The sequence below is a fragment of the Antechinus flavipes genome, chromosome 6 (genome assembly GCF_016432865.1).
Source record: "Antechinus flavipes isolate AdamAnt ecotype Samford, QLD, Australia chromosome 6, AdamAnt_v2, whole genome shotgun sequence".
Taxonomy (NCBI): domain Eukaryota; kingdom Metazoa; phylum Chordata; class Mammalia; order Dasyuromorphia; family Dasyuridae; genus Antechinus; species Antechinus flavipes.
Genome location: NC_067403.1, coordinates 160,100,684 through 160,125,797, shown reverse-complemented (window position 1 = coordinate 160,125,797; position 25,114 = coordinate 160,100,684). Strand labels below are relative to the sequence as shown.

At 32.4% G+C, this 25,114-nt stretch overlaps 1 protein-coding gene across 1 annotated transcript in view; it reads left to right on the top strand.

Moving 5' to 3' along the window:
- The window catches only part of CFAP299 (cilia and flagella associated protein 299), a 495,839-nt gene that overhangs the window by 175,488 nt on the left and 295,237 nt on the right, over positions 1-25,114 (top strand). Inside the window, exon 3 of the mRNA XM_051965852.1 lies at positions 4,963-5,053. Coding sequence (XP_051821812.1) covers positions 4,963-5,053 — 91 coding nt within the window. The remainder of the gene's footprint in view (positions 1-4,962; positions 5,054-25,114) is intronic.

Genomic DNA, 25,114 nt, shown 5'->3' with positions numbered 1-25,114 from the left:
CAGTCACAAAGAATAGTTGTTAAGAGTCCAGTGCCATCATGGCTGGAGGACTCTAGTGCAATGCTCCTGGGAAGGGAAGGGAAGCAAAGGGAAGAGATAGACATACAGAGACACACACACAAACACAGACATACACAGAAAGACAGACACAGAGAGATAGAGAGAGAGATGATTTTATGGTATATAGCATTTTAAAATAAACAAGTAAATGAAACATAAGAAACCATACTAAAATGAATGAAGCTGTTTGATCCAATCCAATGCTTGGTACCAAACCAAGCAACTTTGGTATACTAGTATAGTTTTAAAAGACCATTGTCTTTTCTATACAAATATATAAACTTGTAGAAGATCCACCAAGAGACAAAGAAAATGATAAATGACCTGATAATCTGGTGGGAGAAAAAGAGAGAGATAGCAAGGGAGAAGGAGGGTGTGTTAAGGTAACAACACAACAAATTTATGTTTATTTATATAATTCTTTTCTTTTCTTCTGCCAAACATCACAGAAGAAAAGTGGCAAAATAGTGGGGTGAGTGAAATCAAATACAAAAGAAGGCTCATCTAAAATAGAGAAAGTAATTATATCTAAAAATAAAGACTTTATGTCTCAGTTTTTGAAGTTCTGAAATGCTTTTCCAGTTTCATGTCGAATTCAGAGTCACTGTCCCACTGTCATAACAACACATGGGGCAATTCTTATAGGGTCTTGGGGTATTTGCACCAATAATTTATAGCTGTTTGCCTCTGCCCTCCACCTAATTTTGATTGTATAGATGTGGCCATTTATAACTGCCACAAATCTGTGAGCATATCAAGTACATTTCAAGAAAGAATATTTTAATTATTTAAGTTTCCCAGAATAAAGGAAAAACACCCTGATTATCTAAGTATAGGAGTATAATTTTCACTCAGATAAGATGAACATTTATTTGTTGTCAAGGCAACTCTCATTCCGAAGTGTGAGAATAAGCTCTCTAACTCTTCTGAAAAATGAACAGGGACCATTTGCCAAGTATTACTCTTTCCTTACTATCCCCTCCCTGTCTCCAAAAAGAGATAAGTATAGTTTTTCTCTGTTTCCCTAAGCAATATGAGGTTTAATTGATGTAGAACAATCTAGTTTTTAGAACTCCCAATAGGTTTTCTCAAAAAATGAAAAATATAAAGAAACAGCTGGCTTTTGTGAATGTTCACATTTCTTCTCTCTTTTTTCTTCCATGATCCTAACAGTAGCAGTTTTTCCCAGAAGTGCTGATGGTTTTGTAATGTAGCTCACTCTCTTTTCAATACTCTTTTTTTCTCAAGGTTCTCTTTGTTTTCTATCTGACTACTTCTCAGTCTCTTTTTCTAAATTTTTGTCCAGGTCACACTCATTAATTACAGGTGTCCCACAGGACATTGTCCTGAGTCCTCCTCTCTTCTTCTATATAATACACTTGATAATCTCATCCGTTTCCAAAGATTCAATTATCATTTCTCTATTTAGGATTCTCAAATCTGTTTTATGTAGAACCTTTCTGCTGACTCCAGGCTTATATCTTTAATTGCTTATTAGGTATCTTGAACTGGATGTCCTAGAACTATCTTAAACTTCAAAACAAATTTGTAATCTAACCCCAAATATTCTCTTTTCTAACACGTTACTTTTCTTTCTTGACACTACTATCTTCTCATCATAGAATATTGCAATAGCTCCCTATTGTTTTCTCACAGTCTGACTCCTCTCTACCTTTCCAATCTTATTACACCTCTTCCTATTACCTACAAAACACTCTTTTTATTTAGTAACACTTGCCTCTTTGCTATTCCTGGAATAAGATATTCCATGGCTGTCCTCCATGCCTAAAATGCATTCCCTTCTCATTTGCCTCCTGGTTTCCTTTTGAGTATCACCTAAAGTTCTACTTTCTCTACCAAAGAGTTAACTGGTAGATTCTTTTTAATTTCATTCTCTCTGGTTCTAATAGTTGTGGACAGTTTTCACTGACAATTTTTTAAAAAATATGCTATTTAGAATTTTATGATCATTTCTTCAAGGTATACAAAATGATCTTTTTATCTATTTTTAAGTCAATTGTTTTTATAGGTGATGTCTTACATTTTCCCCCTATCTTTTTTTTTTAATTTCTTATTTTTCCAGAGAGTCCTTTCCATTTGAAGAGCTCTTTACTTAGTTAATATTTTGTATTTCCATTACCAAACTACTTAGTTCCTTCTGCTTCTTTCCTCTAAAACTCTCATTTCACTTAAAATATTATTTTAGCAGCATCATTTCTTCTAGTAATTCTAATAAAAATTGTAGCAAGGCTATATTTTTGTTTGAAACTTTGCTTTTAGTCACTATAGAGTTGTTCTCTTCTCCCAAGTTTGTGTCCAGAGCATCGCTAGGTCTATAATATTTCTTTATCAACAAGATCATATTTTATTTCATTTTCCCAGCATTAATTCCTGAATTGGACTTTGTGTCAAAATCAGGTTTTGTATATTTTTGGAAGGAATTCTGGGAGTCTTGTTTGGTCCTGATCTATTTGTATGATTTTCCACTGCTTCCTCCAGGTATTGCTTTCTGTGGTCTACAAAGAATCTTTAGAGTAGTTCAGTACCAAACTGCAGCCTGATCCAGATCATGGCCAGGTCATTGCTCTCCCAGTCCAACTTATATAGACTCCTGGGCTAGATTCTTAGATCAGAATGATATAGTTGCAAGCTCCATAGAAAAAAACTAGATTTTCCATTGGCTTCTGTGTTAAAATTCTTCCATGTACTGTGCTCCTATATGATGGGTGGACTTTCCCCCCGCTAGAAATACATACATTTGTATGTATTTCTCCTTGTCAGGACCTGGTCTGAACTTGAAAAAATAATCTAGCATAATTTTTCCTTGGATTTCTTAATTATTACTTGGTAGAGTACTTTTTCATATTTGATGAAATAATTTTGGGAGACCTGAACTTTTCTGTTCCCTTTCATTCTACCATCTTGAAGCAGTCTTTTGAGCATGTAATTTGACAATTGTATAACTTCAGTACAAAGATGGATTTAAGGGAAAAAATGTGAAAATCATCTTAGAAATTCCTAACTTTGATCCCTGTTTAGATAAGTTTCCATTTAAAAATTTATGTTGGGAAGCAAAAATGTGTTCTATTATCTTATGTCTAGTCAATCCCAAATAATAATTTTATTATTATTATTTATTTTTAATTAATTTAATTAATAATAAATTTATTATTGAGGTACCATCCATTTGATGAAGGAATTATAGGACTTTTAGATATTGGAATAAAATTTGTTTGCAGGATATATATTACAAGACTTTAGATATTAAATTTTAATTCCCATATAAAGGGATCAAGAAATTATTAATAGAAATGGTGGATTTGCCCCCTGGCAGGGAGATCCTCAGTGAAAGTTTTTAAATTTATTGAATTGAAAAGAAAGTCATCTGCTAGAAAAGAACTTTTTAAAAATTTATTATTTGTTTTCCCAATTACGTGCAAAAACAATTTTAATATTCATTTTTGTTTGTTTATTTATATTATTTTTATTTTTCCCAGTTGTATATGAAAACAATTTGGGAGTTATATATGTACATTCATTTTTTTACATATGTCCATATGAATCACATGATATCAAAACAAAAGGGAAAATCCACAAACAAAAGAAAAGCAGAAGAAAAAAATAGGTGAAAATAGTATGTGTCATTTTATTTTTTTTTTATTTATGTCTACATTTTTTTATTTTTTAATAGCTTTTTACTTACAAGTTATATGCATGGGTAATTTTATAGCACTGACAATTGCCAAACCTTTTGTTCCAATTTTTCCCCTCCTTCCCCCCACTCCCTCCCCTAGATGGCAGAATGACCAGTAGATGTTAAATATATTAAAGTATAAATTCGATACACAATAAGTATACATGACCAAACCATTATTTTGCTGTACAAAAAGAATTGGACTCTGAAATATTGTACAATTAGCCTGTGAAGGAAATCCAAAATGCAGGCAGGCAAAAATATAGGGATTGGGAATTCAATGTAATGGTTCTTAGTCATCTCAGAGTTCTTTTGCTGGGTGTAGCTGGTTCAGTTTATTACTGCTCCATTGGAACTGATTTGGTTCATCTCATTGCTGAAGATGGCCAGGTCCATCAGAATTGATCATCATATAGTATTGTTGTTCAAGTATATAATGATCTCCTGGCCCTGCTTGTTTCACTCAGCATCAGTTCGTGTAAGTCTCTCCAGACCTTTCTGAAATCATCCTGTTGATCAGTATGTGTCATTTTAGATTCAGTCTCCATAATTCTATTTATGGTTTTTCCCATTCAAAATTTATTGGGACTGTCTTGAATCACTGAACAAAGTTTATCATCATTGATCATCACACAATCCTCTTCTTGTATGTAATGTTTTCTGGTTTTTGCTTATTTTACTCAGAATGAGTTCATGTGAATCTTTTCCAGCCTCTCTTAAATCAGCCTGTTTATTATCTTCTATGGAAGAATAATATTCTATTACTTATATATACCATATGTTACTCAGCCATTCCCCATCTAATGGGCACCTACTCATTTTCCAATTCTTTGCCACCACAAAAAGAGATGCTACAAAAATTTTTGCACATTTGAGTCCTTTTGCCACTTTTATGATTTGTTTGGAATATAGAAATATTGCTAGAGAACCGTTTCCTTGCTGTGTAAACATTTTTAATTTTAATTTTTATTCTTTGACTAGCCAGGGGGCAGTAGGGGAACTATGCTAGATAATAAACCTATTATCTGTGAGTCTGAAATTGATAATCAAGTTCATAAATTTTTCTTCTCATTTTTTTTTTGGAAAGTAGGTTTAAGTTTTACATAAGAAGGTACACATGAATTACTGATGTTCCTCGCCATTCCTCTTATTTTAAGCACATTTATTATGAATTATGCTATAACAGAAGTCTTATTTGTTTTTTATAGGGCACTAGCTAGTGCAGGCAAAGAACTGAGAGACAATTTTTTGAAAGCACTAGCACAAAGGGAGGATGACAACCGTACTGGAAAAGTAACTGTGAGTAACTATGAAGCAACATAATGTAAAATGCATATAAACCAAATCCAGGATTAGTGGTATAATTCTCACCAAAAATAATTTAAAGAAAATTAATAAAATTATTTTATGACAATAAATTTTATTTTATTTTCATGTCTTCTAATATTTAATTTTAGTTTAGAATTTTTTCCTTCAAAGGCAGGAAATAAAAATTTACAAAAATTATTTTCATTGAAATTTACAACATTTTAAAGTGAGAAAATTTCCTCCATGATTGACATTATTTTAATGTCAATCATGGAGGAAATTTTCTCACTTTAAAATAATGGTTTTGAATATCAGAATGGAAGCTATCTGGAGAAATAATTTATAATTATGTCAATCCAAGTGAAATAGTCTTCTTAGTGGAGTCAAATGGGAAATGTGATGTTTTTCTATGCTGTTAACAATATTCCAAAAGAATGTATTTTGCAAGATACTGTTTGATATATAATACATTTTACTAATGACTTTTTTTTTTCACCAAGAAATAATCTTGTTAGGAGAGAGTTAGAATTTTTCTCATTGTACAGCATAGCTCAAGATCATTGAGATCAAAGTCAGAGGATATCCCAGTATCCCAAAGTAAGAGTGTAATCTCCTTTAGAGAAGATTCTTATTTGTCTAGGTACTCTAGAAAGATTTTCCCAGTTTCTAAGGTTCCATATTCTCTTCTCTCTGGCAGCCCCACCCCTTTTTATTATATAAATAAGTAAAAATATTGAGATCAAAGTCAGAGGATATCCCACTATCTTAAAGTAAGAGTGTAATCTCCTTTAGAGAAGATTCTTATTGTGTCTAGACACTATAGAAAGAGTTTCCCAGTTTCTAAGGTTCCACATTCTCTTCTCTCTGGCAGCCCCACTCCTTTCTATTCTATAAATAAGTAAAAATAAACATTTAAATCTTAAACACTTAGAGGAAGGGAAAATTGGCTTTAGGTTTTGAACCTTTTCTCCAAGGCTTATTAGAGTTGTACTTGCTATCATTATTGGTGCTGTGAGAGTAGAATTATATCGCATCGCCTTATCTCACTAGAAGTCCAAGGCAAAACTGACAATGGCCATGTTCTTATTGATGGTCATATAACTAACAAGTTTCAGAGAAAGGATGTAGAGACAGATCTTGGTGAATTTATATTCCACATCACACTGTCTCTCTAGTTTAATAAACTTCTCAAAAACAAAATGAGCTGATTTTGCATTGCCTGTCCTTTGTGACTCTATACTGAGTCTTATTGATAATTGCTGCCTTTTTGCAGTATGTAGAACTAATTCATCTAGAAATATCTTTGAGAAAAAAACAAATTTACTGCTCTGAAAATGGCTTCAGGAAAAAGCCTTCATCCTTTCTGAAATTCAAAACAATATTCAAACCTTTGCTCATCTTTAATAGGTACCTTATCAGTATTCCACCATTTTCCAGAGATTATCATCAATGGTTCAGCAGTCACATCCACCCAATTTTTTCATTATGTAGTTCTAAACCAGAATTTGATCTCAGTTGGTACTCTCTCGTTTACCACTTATCTAGTCATTTTGGCCTTCAATATCTTGTTAATAACTTTTCTTCAATAGGATGTCCCAAAAATCTCAGTACAGTTTTTAAGCTATCAAAGCTTAAAAGCTTTTAACAAATTACTCATTCTTATCTGATAAGAGTTACTTGGAAGGGAAATCAAAACCAAAAGAAACCTTGGCAGGTTACTGAAAGGGACTAAATATGACTATTTGTCAGTTACCTGATAATCAGGCAAATTCCTAAAAATCTCATCCTTAGGTTGGTTATGGCCACAGATACTATCAAAGAGAGAAAAGAAGGTATGTTTTACCATATTGAAGAAATTCCCACATCACCAAATATTTGAAGTATTAAAGAATTTAAAATATACTAGTTAGAATCCTCAGTTTTGGAGAGTTTTATGTTTCTTTAAAGTTTTGTTTAATTTTCTTTTGGGGATTACTATAATCTGAAAGATGATTTGGTCTCCAAAAATATTTTTGTCATATGGTTTTGAGACTCCTTTTTACTTTTTAAAACTATTTATTTTGACCTATACATACAAAAATATATTTATAACAACTCTTCTCAGGGCAAAAAAAAAATGAAAATTGAGGAGATGCCCATCAATTGGGGAGAGGCTCAATAAACTGTGGTGTGTGTTTATGATGGAATATTATTGTTCAGTGGGAAATGATGAACAGAATGCTTTTAGGGGGAAAAAACCTGGGAAGTCCTCCATGAACTCAAGCAAAGTTCATTGTACTTGTATACAAAGTGATAGGAGTGTTCTGGGATGACCAGCTATGAATGATTTGCTATTCTCATTAATACAATCATCCATGACTACTATGATGAAAAATCCTATCCATACCCAGAGAAGGAACTGATTGTGTCTGAATACAGTTTGAAGCATTTTGTCTTTCTCTCTATCTCTCTCTTTTTTTAAACTTAATTTTTCTTGAGGTTTTTAAATTTTCATTAGGGTGAGAAATCTATGTTTTTCTTTACAACTTAACTTTTATGGAAATATTTTAGATGACTACATAAGTGTTTCTTATTTGTAGGTGGGGTAAAGGAAGAGATCTAGAACTCAAAAATTTTATAAAATTTTTTTTAATGTAATTAGGGGAAATATTAAATAAATAAAACAAAAAAAAGAATTAAAAAATTTTGATGCCATTTTATTTTTTCAATTACACATAAAGACAAATTTTAGCATTCATTTTTACAAGATTTTGAATTCCAAATTTTTTCTCCCTCCCTACACTACCCTCTTCCTAAAATGATAGGCAATTTGATATAGGTAATACATGTGCTGTGCTGTAAAATATATTTTCATATTGCTCACAGTTGTTGAAGAAGAAACAGATCAAAAGGAGAGAAAACAACCATGCAAGAAGAATTAAGTGAAAAAAATATGCTTTGGTCTGCAATCAGAGTCCATCAGTTCTTTATCTGGATAGCATTTCCCTTTTAGAATCCTGTATATTTGTCTTGAGTCATTGTGGTGCTGAGAAGAGCTGAGTACTTCATAATTGATCAATACAAAACGTGGCTCATATCATGTATAATATCTGCCTTCTTCTACTTATTTCACTTTGCATCAGCTCCTACATATCTTTCCAAGTTTTTCTGAAATCTGCCTGTTCATCATTTCTTATTGCACAACAGTATTGCATTACATTCATATATCATAGCTTGTTGAGTCATTTACCAATTGATGAGCAGCCTCTCAATTTCTAATATTTTGCCACCATGAAAAGGGCTGTTATAAATTTTTTTGTATATAGAGGTATTTTTCCCTTTTTAATGATGTCTTTTGGGTACAGAGCTCATAGTGGTTTTGGTGGACAAAAAGGTATGCACAATTTGGTTGCCCCTTGGGCATGGTTCCAAATTGCTCTTCAGAATGGTTGGATCAGTTCACAACTCCAACAATAGTACATTTGTGTCTCGATTGTCCTATATCCTCTCCAACATTTATCATTTTCCTTTTTTGTCATATTATACAATCTGATGGGTATGAGGTGGTACCTCAGATTTATTTTTATTTACATTTCTCTGATCAAAAGCGATTTAGATAACTTCTTCATATATTTATAGATAGCTTTGATTTCTTCATCTGAAAACTACCTGTTCACATCTTTAATCATTTGTTAATTGGGGAAAGCCCTGTGCCTTCTTATGAATTTAACTCAGTTCTCTATATATTTGAGAAATGATGTCTTTATCAGAGACACTTGCTGTAAAGATTGTTTCCCAACTTTCTGCTTTCCTTCCAATCTCAGTTGTAATGGTTTTGTTTCTGCAAGACCATTTTAACTTAATATAATGAAGCTATCTATTTTATATTTCATAATGTTCTTTATCTCTTGTTTGGTCATTAATTCTTTCCTTCTCCACATATCTGACATGTAGACTATTAGTTGCTCTTCCAATTAACTTTTGGTATTACTCTTTATGTATAAATCATATGCCATTTTTTGCAGTTGCCCAATTTTTAGTTTTTTTTCTTTTTTTAATAGTTTTTAATTTTTCAAAAATATATGCAAAGATAGTTTTCAACATTCACTATTGCAAAACCTTGTGTTCCAAATTTTTCTCCTTCCCCTTCCCTTTCCATCTCCTCTCTTACTTAGTCTGCAAGTAATCCAGTTCTTCTAAACATAGTTCCACATTATCATGCTGCACAAGAAAAATCAGAAGGAAAAAAATGAGAAAGAAAAAAAGAAACAATCAAACATCAACAACAAAGATGAAAATACTATATTGTGATACACATTCAATTCTCATAGTCCTTGCTCTGGGTACAGATGGCTTTCTTCATCACAAGTCTATTGGAATTGGCCTGAATCACCTCATTGTTGAAAAAAGCTATATCCATGAGAATTGGTCATTGAATAAATCTTGTTATTGTGTACAATGTTTCTGAAAGCATCTTGCTGATAATTTTTTATAGAACAATAATACTCCATAACTTCATATACCATAAGTTATTCATCCATTCTCAACTGATGGGCATACACTCAGTTTCCAGTTCCCTTCCATGAAAAAAGAGCTGCTATTTTTTCACATGAGAGTGAGTCTTTTCCCCTTTTTTATGATTTCTTTGGGATATAGACCCAATAGAGACACTCTAAACTCAAAAGGTGCACATAGTTTGATAGTCCTTTGAAAATAGTTCTAAAATGCTCTCCAGAATGGTTGGATCAGTTCACAACTCTACCAACAATGTCTTAATGTCTTAGTTTTCCCACATTTCCTCCAACATTTATCATTATCTCTTCTTATCATCTTAGCAAATCTGAGAGATGTAAAATGGTACCTCCGAGTTGTCTTAATTTGTATTTCTCTAATCCATAGTGTAAATCATCTACCATCTTGACCTTATCTTGATATATGATATAAGATACTGAACTATCAACTGAACTAACAAAAAGGCATATGTTTAATATTTCTGCCTTCCTACATTTGATTTGAAATTTTTATCCTCAAATATGGTCAATTTTAGTGTAAGTGCCTTATGCTATTGAGAAAAAGTATATTCCTTTCTATTCCCATTTAGTTTCATCAAAAGTCTGTCACTGAGACTCTTTTAAACTGTTTTAGAAGCAATACCTCCAGTTGAGAGAGAAAGAGGCAGACAGACAGAGAAACATTAATTCTGTAAGTTAATGAATAGTCAATAAAGACTATTATATTATATAGAGCATATTAATTCATTCTATTCTATGAAATAACCAAATGATGAAACTCCTATCATATAGACCTTCTCTGTAAGTTACAGTTTTATAATATTTCCTAGATCATTAGAGGTTCAAATTCAGGATTTGAACTAATGCCTTCCTGGTTTTCAAGGTCTATTAATTGTACTACACTGAAATAAGAGGAAAAAAGAAATAAAAATGAAGACAGAAAACACTGATTTGGTAAAGAAAATTTTTTAAAACCTTATAAAAATAATTAAATTGTTAGCTAATTTGAACAAGAGGAAAAAATCAAATTGCCACAATCAAAAAATAGAATTCACAACAAATTAAGAGAATATAGAGGACTTCCGGTTAAGATGGCGGAGAGGAGGCTCACAGCTGCATAAGCTCCACGCTTTCTCTCACTATCCATTTCATTACAAGCCTCTGAATCAATGCTTGACTGAAAAAAACCCATATAGTTACCAAGAGAAGCCATCCTTGAGATCCACCAAGAAAGGTCTGTCTTTACTGGAGGGCTGGGGCGGTTTTAGATCGGGCGCAGGCGGCGGGCAGCGGCAGTGAGAGCACCGGAGCAGACTGGAGAGGGGGTGGGGAGTGATCGCAGCCGTCTCTGCGGGGAGAGCTTCGCTACAGGTTTGGAACCTGCAGCAAGTCAGCAGCCCAGCAGAGAAGCTAAAAACACCGGGGCTGAAGAACACAACCCCAAACAGCTGGAGTCTCTCAGGACCTGGCCGCCCCCCCTTTCCCCCCCACAGTGACTCAGCACGCTTTGGGATCTCAGAGCGCAGGCGCAGCACAGTCCTGCTAGTGCCTCACTGCTGCCCCCTGCAGTCTGTAGAGGAAGCTCGATAACACACCCAGCCCCCCCCCAAAGAAAGACTCCAGTTTTTTCTGTTTTTCTTTGGTAGTTTGTCTCTGATTAATAGACAGAATGAGCAAGAAGCTGAAGAGGACTTTAACCCTTGACAGCTTCTATACAGATAGAGAGCAGACTCTAAATCCTGAGGAGACTAAAAACAGGCAGTCCCCAGGTGAATCCCCAAAGGAGGAGAGCATCTGTTCCTCAGCACAGATGAACCTCATAGAAGTGATTAAAAAGGCTCTCACAAGGGAGCTAGAAGAAAAATGGGAAAAGGAGAGGGAGGCTTGGCAAAAGAGCCTGGAGAAGTCAGTTAAAGAGAGAGTGGATAAAGAAGTAAAATCCTTGAAAAATAGGATTAGTGAACTGGAAACAGAAAACAGCTCTCTAAAAAACAAAATTGGCGAAATGGAAAAAAATTCCACAGAACAAAAGAACTCAATTGGACAATTAGAAAAAGATTTTTAAAAAGTGAGTGAAGAGAACACTTCACTGAAAATCAGAATTGAACAAGTGGAATTGAATGACTGGAGGAGACAAGAAGAATCAGTCAAGCAAATACAAAAAAATCAAACAATGGAGAAAAATGTGAAATACCTTCTGGGGAAGACAACAGACCTGGAAAACAGATCCAGGAGAGACAATCTGAGAATCATTGGACTCCCAGAAAAACATGATGAAAAAAAGAGCCTGGACACTATTTTCCAGGAAATTATCAAAGAGAACTGCCCAGAAGTCATAGGAACAGAGGAAAAAATAAACATTGAAAGGATTCATCGATCACCCACTGAAAGGGATCCTAAAATCAAAACACCAAGGAATATAGTGGCCAAATGCCAGAACCCTCAGATGAAGGAAAAAATATTGCAAGCGGCTAGAAAAACCCAATTCAAGTATCAAGGAGCCACAATAAGGATCACCCAGGATCTGGCAGCATCCACATTAAAAGATCGAAGGGCCTGGAATATGATATTCCGAAAGGCTAAGGAACTTGGTATGCAACCAAAAATAACTTACCCAGCGAGAATGAGCATCTTTTTCGAGGGAAGAAGATGGACATTCAACGAAGTAAGCGAATTTCATCTATTTCTGATGAAAAAACCAGAACTTAACAAAAAGTTTGATCTACAAATATAGAACTCAAGAGAAATCTAAAAAGGTAAAGATTAATCTTGGGAACTATATTTTGACTATATAGATGTATAAAGAATACATGTATACCTTGTTCTAGAAATTGATGTGGAAAGGACATTGTACCAGAAAAAGGGTAAAGTGGGGGTACTACATCTCATGAAGAGGCATAGGAAACCTATTATATCCGAGAGAAAGAATGGAGGGGGGTGAATATAGTGGGTATCTTACTGCCTTCAGAATTGGCTTTAAGTGAAAAATCTTAAGACATATTCAATCTATGGTGAAACTTATCCCATCTCATTGAAAAGTGAGAAGGGAAAAGTGAAAAGGGAAGGAATAAGCTAAGGGGAAGGGAATACGGGAACAGGGAGGGAAAGGGGTAAGATAGGGGGAGGAACTCTAAGGCAGGGGGAGGGATACTAAAAAGGGAAGGCTGTGAGAAGCAAGTGGTGCTCACAAGCTTAATACTGGGAAGGGGGGGAAAGGGGAAAGAAGGGAGGAAAGCATAAACCGGGGTTAACAAGATGGCAAGTAATACAGAATTGGTCATTCTAACTATAAATGTGAACGGGGTAAACTCCCCCATAAAGAGGAAGCGGTTAGCAGAATGGATTAAAAGCCAGAATCCTACAATATGTTGTTTACAGGAAACACACCTGAAGCGGGGAGATACATGCAGGTTAAAGGTAAAAGGTTGGAGCAAAATCTACTATGCTTCAGGTGAAGTCAAAAAAGCAGGGGTAGCCATCCTGATCTCAGATCAAGCTAAAGCAAAAATTGATCTAATTAAAAGAGATAAGGAAGGACACTATATCTTGCTAAAGGGTAGCATGGATAATGAAGCACTATCTATATTAAACATATATGCACCAAGTGGGGTAGCATCTAAATTCTTAAAAGAGAAACTAAGAGAGCTGCAAGAAGAAATAGACAGTAAAACTATAATAGTGGGAGATCTTAACCTTGCACTCTCAGAATTAGATAAATCAAACCACAAAATAAATAAGAAAGAAGTCAAAGAGGTAAATAGAATACTAGAAAAGTTAGATATGATAGATCTCTGGAGAAAATGTAATGGAGACAGAAAGGAATACACTTTCTTTTCAGCAGTTCATGGAACCTATACAAAAATTGACCATATATTAGGACATAAAAACCTCAAACTCAAATGTAGTAAGGCAGAAATAGTAAATGCATCCTTTTCAGACCACGATGCAATGAAAATTACATTCAACAAAAAAGCAGGGGGAAGTAGACCAAAAAATAATTGGAAACTAAATAATCTCATACTAAAGAATGATTGGGTGAAACAGCAAATCATAGACATAATTAATAACTTCACCCAAGAAAACGATAATAATGAGACATCATACCAAAATGTATGGGATGCAGCCAAAGCGGTAATAAGGGGAAATTTCATATCTCTAGAGGCCTATTTGTATAAAATAGAGAAAGAGAAGCTCAATGAATTGGGTTTGCAATTAAAAATGCTAGAAAAGGAACAAATTAAAAACCCCCAGTCAAACACTAAACTTGAAATTCTAAAAATAAAAGGTGAGATCAATAAAATTGAAAGTAAAAAAACTATTGAATTGATTAATAAAACTAAGAGTTGGTTCTATGAAAAAACCAACAAAATAGACAAACCCTTAGTAAATCTGATTAAAAAAAGGAAAGAGGAAAATCAAATTGTTAGTCTTAAAAATGAAAAGGGAGAACTCACCACTAACGAAGAGGAAATTAGAGCAATAATTAGGAGTTACTTTGCCCAACTTTATGCCAATAAATTCGACAACTTAAATGAAATAGAAAAATACCTCCAAAAATACAGCTTGCCCAAACTAACAGAGGAAGAAGTAAATATCCTAAACAGTCCCATCTCAGAAAAAGAAATAGAACAAACTATCAATCAACTCCCTAAGAAAAAATCCCCAGGACCAGATGGATTTACATGTGAATTCTACCAAACATTTAAAGAACAATTAACTCCAATGTTATATAAACTATTTGAAAAAATAGGGATTGAAGGAGTCCTACCAAACTCCTTTTATGACACAGACATGGTACTGATACCTAAACCAGGTAGGCTGAAAACAGAGAAAGAAAATTATAGACCAATCTCCCTAATGAATATTGATGCTAAAATCTTAAATAAAATATTAGCAAAAAGATTACAGAAAATTGTCACCAGGATAATACACTATGACCAAGTAGGATTTATACCAGGAATGCAGGGCTAGTTCAATATTAGGAAAACTATTAGCATAATTGACTATATCAATAACCAAACAAACAAAAACCACATGATCATCTCAATAGATGCAGAAAAAGCATTTGATAAAATCCAACATCCATTCCTAATAAAAACATTTGAGAGCATAGGAATAAATGGACTTTTCCTTAAAATAGTCAGGAGCATATATTTAAAACCATCAGTAAGCATCATATGCAATGGGGAAAAACTGGAACCTTTCCCAGTAAGATCTGGAGTGAAACAAGGTTGCCCACTATCACCATTATTATTTAATATCGTATTAGAAACACTAGCCTCGGCAATAAGAGTCGAGAAAGAGATTAAAGGAATTAGAGTAGGCAATGAGGAAACCAAACTATCACTCTTTGCAGATGATATGATGGTATACCTAGAGAACCCCAGAGATTCTACCAAAAAGCTATTGGAAATAATTCATAATTTTAGCAAAGTAGCTGGCTACAAAATAAATCCCCATAAATCCTCAGCATTTTTATACATCACCAATAAAACCCAACAGCAAGAGATACAAAGAGAAATTCCATTCAGAATAACTGTTGATACCATAAAATATTTGGGAATCTATCTACCAAAGGAAAGTCAGGAACTATATGAGCAAAATTATAAAAAAGTCTCCACACAAATAAAGTCAGACTTAAATAATTGGAAAAATATTAAGTGCTCTTGGATCGGCCGAGCGAACATAATAAAGATGACAATACTCCCTAAACTAATCTATTTATTTAGTGCTATACCAATCAGACTTCCAAGAAAATATTTTATTGATCTAGAAAAAATAACAACAAAATTCATATGGAACAATAAAAAGTCGAGAATCTCAAGGGAATTAATGAAAAAAAAATCAAATGAAGGTGGCCTAGCTGTACCTGATCTAAAATTATATTATAAAGCAGCAGTCACCAAAACCATTTGGTATTGGCTAAGAAATAGATTAGTGGATCAGTGGAAAAGGCTAGGCTCACAAGACAGAATAGTCAACTATAGCAATCTAGTGTTTGACAAACCCAAAGACCCTAACTTCTGGGAAAAGAATTCATTATTTGATAAAAACTGCTGGGATAATTGGAAATTAGTATGGCAGAAATTAGGCATGGACCCACACTTAACACCATATACCAAGATAAGATCAAAATGGGTCTATGACCTAGGCATAAAGAACGAGATTATAAATAAATTAGAGGAACATAGAATAGTTTATCTCTCAGACTTGTGGAGGAGAAAGAAATTTGTGACCAAAGATGAACTAGAGACCATTACTGATCACAGAATAGAAAATTTCGATTACATCAAATTAAAAAGCCTCTGTACAAATAAAACTAATGCAAACAAGATTAGAAGGGAAGCAACAAACTGGGAAAACATTTTCACAGTTAAAGGTTCTGATAAAGGCCTCATTTCCAAAATATATAGAGAACTGACTCAAATTTATAAGAAATCAAGCCATTCTCCAATTGATAAATGGTCAAAGGATATGAACAGACAATTTTCAGAGGATGAGATTGAAACTATTACCACTCATATGAAAGAGTGTTCCAAATCATTATTGATCAGAGAAATGCAAATTAAGACAACTCTGAGATACCACTACACACCTGTCAGATTGGCTAAGATGACAGGAAAAAATAATGATGAATGTTGGAGGGGATGCGGGAAAACTGGGACACTAATGCATTGTTGGTGGAGTTGTGAACGAATCCAACCATTCTAGAGAGCAATCTGGAATTATGCCCAAAAAATTATCAAATTGTGCATACCCTTTGATCCAGCAGTGTTTCTATTGGGCTTATATCCCAAAGAAATACTAAAGAAGGGAAAGGGACCTGTATGTGCCAAAATGTTTGTAGCAGCCCTGTTTGTAGTGGCTAGAAACTGGAAAATGAATGGATGCCCATCAATTGGAGAATGGCTGGGTAAATTGTGGTATATGAATGTTATGGAATATTATTGTTCTGTAAGAAATGACCAGCAGGATGAATACAGAGAGGACTGGCGAGACTTACATGAAGTGATGCTAAGTGAAATGAGCAGAACCAGGAGATCATTATACACTTCGACAACGATGTTGTATGAGGACATATTTTGATGGAAGTGGATTTCTTTGACAAAGAGACCTGAGTTTCAATTGATAAATGACGGACAAAAGCAGCTACACCCAAAGAAAGAACACTGGGAAACGAATGTAAACTATCTGCATTTTTGTTTTTCTTCCCGGGTTATTTATACCTTCTGAATCCAATTCTCCCTAAGCAACAAGAGAACTGTTCGGTTCTGCAAACATATATTGTATCTAGAATATACTGCAACATATCCAACATATAAAGGACTGCTTGCCATCTAGGGGAGGGGGTGGAGGGAGGGAGGGGAAAAAAAATCGGAACAGAAACGAGTGTCAATATAAAGTAATTATTAAATAAAAAATTTAAAAATAAATAAATAAATAAATAAATAATAACAATAAAATAAAAAATAAAAAAAATCAATAAAATTTAAAAAAAAGAGAGAATATAAAGGAACTAAGCTTGAGAGTAATAAAAGTCAAAACAAGAGAATATAAAGGAAATGATTAAAAACTATTCTGCCAGAAATGATTAACTTAAATGAAATTAATATTTCAAGAATTATTAATATCAAGGTTAAGAGAAAAAGAAATAGAAATTTTAAATAATTCAGTCTCTAAAAAAAGATAAGTTTATCTTTATGTAATTTTTTCATGTTTTTGTTACTGCTGTATGGTTTTGTATATGTATTTTTCTAACCTGCTATTTTATTGAAGCTATAAAATTAGGCAATATTTGTAAACACTTAGCTACCTAGCAAATAGTAGGTGCTATATAAATGCTTATTCTCTTCCTTTCTCCCTTATTAATTATCTCAGTTGATTTCTTTGAAGATTTCCTGAGACTTTTACACAAACTATCATATTATTTGCAAGTAGGAATAATTTTATCTTGTTTTACAAACTTCTATGGCTTTAATTTTCTCATCTTACTGAATCTGATTTAGATTAGTCACCTAGATAGCATAAAATGAAATTGGTATTAAATAAGATATTCATAATCCATCTAACAGTTACCAAAAGGAAATTTACATAGCTGTAACAAAGGAAAAATTGCAGAGGAAGGGAGAAATCTTTTCCCAGGATAAAATATTGATTCAGATGACCATGGCTTCTCAGTATTATTCATGCTTATTGTTCATTATAGGTCAGAAGATTTGTGCTTCATGTGTCCTGATAATCAGGAAGCTACATCAATGTCCCAAGTCTTAATTCCCAGAGCCAATCAAATTTAAAGGATTATTTCAAAACATTTTAAGGGGGAAAACTAGCCTAATTTATGACAAAGGTGGGAGGGAAGGTGGGAAAGTTAGTATATAGTTTCCATCACAACTTTTATCTTTAGAATTATGTGAAGTGATAGTAGGAAGAAGGTACAATATTACTTTGTTAGGAAAGATACTAATATTTCTCCTTTGAAAATAATACTAACCTTATATTTTCAATGTATACTTTTTGGCTTTTTTAAAGAGACTTTTTCATGCCTATTCTTTTCTTAACTTTAGCACAAAATAGTTGTTAATTTTCTAAAAAGTTTTTTGCTGCAGCTATTGATATAATCATGTAGTTTTTATGTGTTTTTAACATCTGATTAGTAATGTTAGTTGCTTTCTTAACATTGAAACATTCTTGAGTCCCTGGTACAAAAAGTGTTTTATTAATTTTGCATCAATATTTACAGTAAATACCCTAAAAACCTTGTATACCTTTTGATCCTGTAGTACCACTGAAGCTCTTTATGCCGAAGAGATCATAAAAGAGGGGAAAGGAGCTATATGTATAAAAATGTTTGTAAGCAGATACTTTTGTGGTGGCAAGGAATTTGAAATTGAATAGATGTCCATCAATTGAGGTATATATGTTATATATGATATATAGTATATCGTGATATATATGATATATGGTATATCATATGGTATCAGTTGGGGAATGTTATATGTGGTACATACAATTATGGGATGTAATGGGATACTGTTGTTTTACAAAAAAAATGATGAGCAGGCTGATTTCAGAAAAAACCTGAAAAGAATTACATGAACTGAGGCTGAATGAAGTGAGCAGAACAGGATTCTGGAGAACATTGTACACAGTAACAGAAAAATTATGTTATGATTAAATGTCATAGATTTAGCTCTTTTCAGCAATACAATGATCCAAAACCATTCCTATAGACTTGTGATAGCAAATGCCATATGTAACAAGAGAAAGAACTATGGAGACTGAATGTGGATCAAACCATACCATTTTTTGCCTTTTTGTTTTTTTGTCTTTCTCGTGATTTTTCCCTTTTGTTCTGATTATTCTTTCCTAACATTACTAATATGGATATATGTTAAAAGTGATATTGTATGGTTTATATTGGATTGCTTGCTATCTTGGAAGGAATGGAGAGAAGGGAAAAATAATTTGGAGCATAAAATCTTACAAAAATGAATGTTGAAAACTATCTCAATAGGTATTGGAAAAACAAAATACTATTAAAATAAGAAAGGTGTAATTCTGTCTGGATACATAAGGATTAAGGGTAAAAATATTTTGATAAAACTTTAAAAATGTTAATGATATTGGTCTATAGTTACATTTTTCTAATTTATCCCTCTTTGGTTAGATTTTGGTATCATATTCTTCCAATAAAAAATTTGATATGAAACAACCTTTCCTAACAATTGACAATTACTTTCTAGAAATGTGCACTTTTTAAACATTTGATAGAATTTGCTTTTAATTCCATCAGAATTGAGTTACTTTTTCTATTTTCAGTTATGATTTATTCAATTCCTACCTCTGAAATTAGGTTGTTAAAAAATCTTTATTTCTTTTTTATTTGAGGTTTTTACATTTTCACCAAGCACAGTTCATTTTTGAAAATTCCTGATTTTTTCTAGAACATAATTTCATTCAGTGCTTTCTGCTAATTCATATAATTTCTTATATATTATATGTTTATTTTTAATTTTGTTAATTTTATTTTCCTCTTTTTTGGGGAATGCTAGTGAAAATTTATCAACTATTTGTATAGTTCAAGAGTCTTTCATTTTATCTCTTTTAAATTTAAATAAACTATTGTTTTTAAATTTTTCCTTAATTCATTAATTACTATTAGTCACATGCTCATTTCATTCATCTTGTACTGAGTTAAGGAAATTTATCAATGATACTATTTTTTCTTCTCTGGACAGCTTTTTCTGCATCCCTAAAATTTTAGTGATATTCTTATTGTTGTCATTCTCTTTCTCATAGTTAATTTTTTCAATGATTTATTCTTTATTAACTATATCATTGTTTTTCTATATCTTTTCTTACATTCCCCATATTATTTTTTTTATATTTGGCAAAAGTATCATGCCTTACATACACTGAGGGATTAGATCTATGGACCTTTATGTTCAAGATATATTCTATTGATAGATGGATAAATAATATGATACATAATATGTGTGTATGTGAATTCTGTAATTTAGGGAAAAAACACATGCTGGATAATGGCTAGCATCAAATACCACAGAACCATTTATTTTTTTTAATAAATATTATACAATATAAACTGTCCCAAGTTGCTGTCCCAAAATGGTGAGGGAAAGAATGAGAAATTGAATCTGATTTCTTGGAGGAAAGAAATATTGCTTCTGAAAAGCTGGGTTATTCTATCATATATGGCTTTCTTCTATACTACTAGATATTACATAACTCAGAATTTTTTCCTCCCTTGTCTACCTCCTCTTGCATGCATCTCTCTTTTTAAAGGTCCATCAGGACTTGATCAATATTTAGCCAACTAATAGCTGCTTTCTAATTTTATCTTTTGATATGACTTTTTCTATATCTTATAAGTGGGTTATGACTTTGTATTTTATTCAAAAATGTTAAACTGTTATTTACCTCTCTAACTTCTATGATTTTATCAACTAAGCTGAATGAAAATCAATTGGTCAATTGTTTGCTAATTGTTTCTCTCACTAGATATATAAATATACTACATGTATGTACATTTATATATACATACATATATATATAACTGATATAGTAGAGAATGAGATCATATTATATAATATATATATAAATAAAAATGTACATATATATGTTTGTATGTATTGTATATTTGCAGATTTAAATATATTCCATATATTTTTAAAATATTATATATATATATACATATACATATGTATATATATATATATGTAGTCAACTAGTGGTATAGTGCATTCAAATCTTGCTAGTTGATGTGATGCTGGGATAAGTCACTTAATCCTTTTCGCTCCAGTTTGCTTATCTATAAAATGAATTGGAAAAAGAAATTACAATCCACTCCAGTATCTTTACCAAAAACACTCCAAAAGAAATCATGAAGACCTGGACACAATTAAAAATGACTAAACAATATTTAAACTAAAACGACTAAACTGTATGTGTGTGTATGTGTGTGTGTGTGTGTGTGTGAATTCCCTATAGATCTTGGGTATGAAATTTTTATTAAAATATTTGATAAGATTTATTAAAGTAATTGACAAGTTCTCTTTTTATTCTAAGTACATTGATTTCCTTTAGGCAAAAGAATGCCCACTACTAAATAAGTTCTATAGGACTCTATACATCCAACTGCGTATGATACTCTGAATAATAGACATTTTTATTCACTTGGTATTCCCTGAGTAATAAGCTAAATTCTCTTATTATGGATCTAATTTAGGAGTCTCTGAACTGTTTTAGATTTCAGTACAATTAATATAATGATCCAAAAAAGGAGGATCTTGGGATCCTCATCAAATTCTTTCTGGTTTTCCTTCGTAACAGTGGCAAATCTATTTCATATATGCACATCTCTATATTTTATGTTTTTCTTGATAACAAGGGTAATATCAAACAAGATTATTTATGTTTCTATAAATTTCAAGAAATCTTGTTATGATTTTTTATATGTGAATGGCAGATATCTTATACTAAAGGAATTAAATATGCTCAATCTTGATGGATACTATGAAAGAAATCAGAATATAAGAAGAAAAGAAAAGATAACAGATTATTCTTTGAGAGAAAAATAAAGGATCCAGAAGAGTGTATATAGAAGGACCACAAGAGACATAATATTAGATATTGCTATATATAACAAAATATTATATAATAAAGTGTTCACAATAAGTATTTACAAATATTTTCTTAAAAGTTGATCTTCTATGTTCACATCTTGAGCAAAAGATGAATATATATCCCATGAAGAACTTAATGAAATTTTCAAAAGTAAGTCAACATATACTTTGTTGATTATACTTTCTCATAGTAAAAAAAAGAATGTATATTCCCACTTTTCCCCATTTCTATGAGGTTTCTATGCAAATAATGATTCAGTGAATAGAACCCAGGGCCTTGAGATCAGGAAGAACTGAATCAAATCCATTTTCATATTTTTTCTAATTGGGTGAACCTCTTTATAAAATGAGGTTATAATAGTATCTATCTCCTATAGTTATTGTGAAAATCAAATTAGATAATGATTATAAAACACTTAGCATGATGTCTGGCACAAAGTAAAGACTACATAAATATTAGTGATGATGGTGGTGGTAATGGTGGTATGGGCATTTTTTATAAAGGGACCATATACTGCTGATAATATGCATATTCCTTTCTAGTGCCATCCAGAAATTAGTACACATCTCTCTTGCCAAAGTTTTCTTTTTTTAATTAAAATATTTACTTTTGCATTAATTTATAATCTGTCTAAATGTCTTTGTTGAACAATAGCTATGAAACAAAAATTTAATCCTTATCTTCAACATACAACAAACATTCAAATTCCTATAATAGTTATGTCTAAAACTGTACATTTTCTCTATATTTTAAGATCATCACTTCTCTGATAAGAGGTGAGTGGCATTTTGTCTTTAATCTTCTGAATTTGTGATTCATTCATTACATTGATCAGAGTTTAAAGCTTTTGAGCTTTTTTTCTACATAAAGTTGTCATTGTATAAATTGCACTTCTAATTCTACTTACTTGACTCTGTATCATTAATAGGTTCTCCAGTATCCTTTGAAATGCCCATTTCATCACATCTTATGGTACAATAGTATTCAGTTATATTAACATAACACATAATTTTTAGCTATTCCCTAATGGACTCTGGTATGCTAGGTGATACAGTGGATAGAATGTCAGGCTTAGAGGCAGGAAGACTCATCTTCCTAAGTGCAAATCTGGCCTCCAATGTTAGCATTGTGGCCCTGGGTAAGTCATTTAACCTTTTCTACCTCAATCTCCTCATTTGTAAAATGAATTAAAGAAGAAAATAGCAAACCATTCCAGTATCTTTGCCAAGAAAATCCCAAATGGGGTCACAAAGTATTGGACACAATTGAAACATTAACAAAAATAGTAGGGCACCTCTTAGTTTCTAATTTGGGGCTACTATGAAAAAATTGGTGATAAATACTTTGTACAAAAGGGTCATTTTCCACTTTCTGTGATGTCTTTGGGAATATATAGATAAAAGAATGGTATAGGTGGACCAAAAGATATGCATAGTTTTGCAATTTGGGAGGAATAGTTCCAAATTGGTTTCAAGCAAAGAGGAGAAAGATCTTGTCAACACAATGTTTTGGGTCATATACAACACAATCTTCTGTTTCAATGAGATTTCAACACAGGAAAAAGGCATATTAGGAACTGCCTCATTCACAGATTTTTCAGAACTCAGATACAGTAGTCTGATGGTGAATGAACAAGCTGTAACCAGTACTATTACACTAGCCTCAAGAATACACATTTCCTGAGCAGGACCAGGAGATCATTATATACTTCAACAACAATACTATATGATGATCAATTCTGATGGATGTGGCCCTTTTCAACAATGAGATGAACCAAATCAGTTCCAATAGAGCAGTAATGAATTGAACCAGCTATACCCAGTGAAAAAACTCTGGGAGATGACTATGAACAACTACATAGAATTCCCAATCCCTCTATTTTTGTCCACCTGCATTTTTTATTTCCTTCACAGGTTAATTGTACACTATTTCAAAGTCCAATTCTTTTTTGTACAGCAAAATAATTGTATGGACATGTATACATATATTATATTTAACTTATACTTTAACGTCTTTTACATTATTGGTCAACGTGCCATCTGGGGAGCGGGTGAAGGGAAGGAGGGGAAAAATTGGAACAAAAGATTTTGCAATTATTAATGCTGAAAAATTACCCATGCATATATCTTGTAAATAAAAAGCTATAATAAATTTTTTTAAAGAATACACATTTTCAATCCCAAATGTACCAGGTATATAATAGTTTGCATAGTCAATATTCTGGGTTCATAGAATCACTAATAGTAGTTTTCCTGTTTCCCCCAGCCTTCCAATATTTTCTATTGTCATTCTTTGCCAGCCTGATAATATGAGATAGAACCTAAAAGTTGTTTAATTTCTATTTCTCTACTTAATAATCTAGACTATTTTTATGCTTATTGATAGCTTAGATTGCTCCCTTTGAAAATTGACATTCATATTTTTTGCCATTTTTGTATTTGGAATAATTTTTAATCTTTATAACTTTAAATTAGTTTCTCATATATCTTACATGTTATTGTCATCTGACTCTTTGTGAGCCCATTTGGAGCTTTCTTGGCAAAAAAATTCTGGAGTAGTTTGCCATTTCTTTCTCCAGCCTAGTGGGAACTCTACTGAGCTGCTTACTTTCATTATTGAAATTACTGTCATGTTTTATTATATTTTTATTATTCCTTATATTGAACCAACTTCACATTCCTTGTATAAAAAAATCAAACTGGTCGTCTTTCAAAAACAGTAGTTAAGTCAACATTTAAGAATTTTGAGTTTAAACCTTTCAGACCATTGTCTAGAACTACCAGGTATTAACAAACCACTAGATGGAAAGCACTGCTTTAGAGTTAACATAAGATTCATTTGGCTAATCTATTTAGAGAAGACTTAGAGGCCTAGTTCAAGGTTATTTCTGATTCTAAAATTTTCTAAAAGTAGCAAGATTGTCCATGTTGATTTGGGGATGGAACTAATGACTTCACTAGAAAGAATAGCATTCTCTTGATCATTTGATTTTATAATATAACAATTTGAATATCAAAAAGTCTATAAACAAATTTCTCAGTTGCGTAGGTAGAATTATGCTATTGTTGTACTTCCTATACTATTATTGAAATGGTTGTAAGCTAATAATTTTTTGGTTTACTGATTAGAGATGAGAGTAGGGATTAGGAAAAAGGAATAGGAAAATGCTTTTCCTGTCCAGAAATATATGAGAATAGTAATCAAGAAATCAGATGCTATTCCAAGTTGGTAATGTGGAACCTATTGACACTTATTTTCCCACAGAATATTAACTATGCAAACAGTTATGAAGCTGGGTCATTTTGACTTTGAAATGTGTATTATTGAGGCTAGTATAAAAGCACTGGTTACAGCTCATTCCTTCACCATCACTCAAAGAAAGCACTGTATCTGAGTCTGAAAAATCTGTGAATGAGGC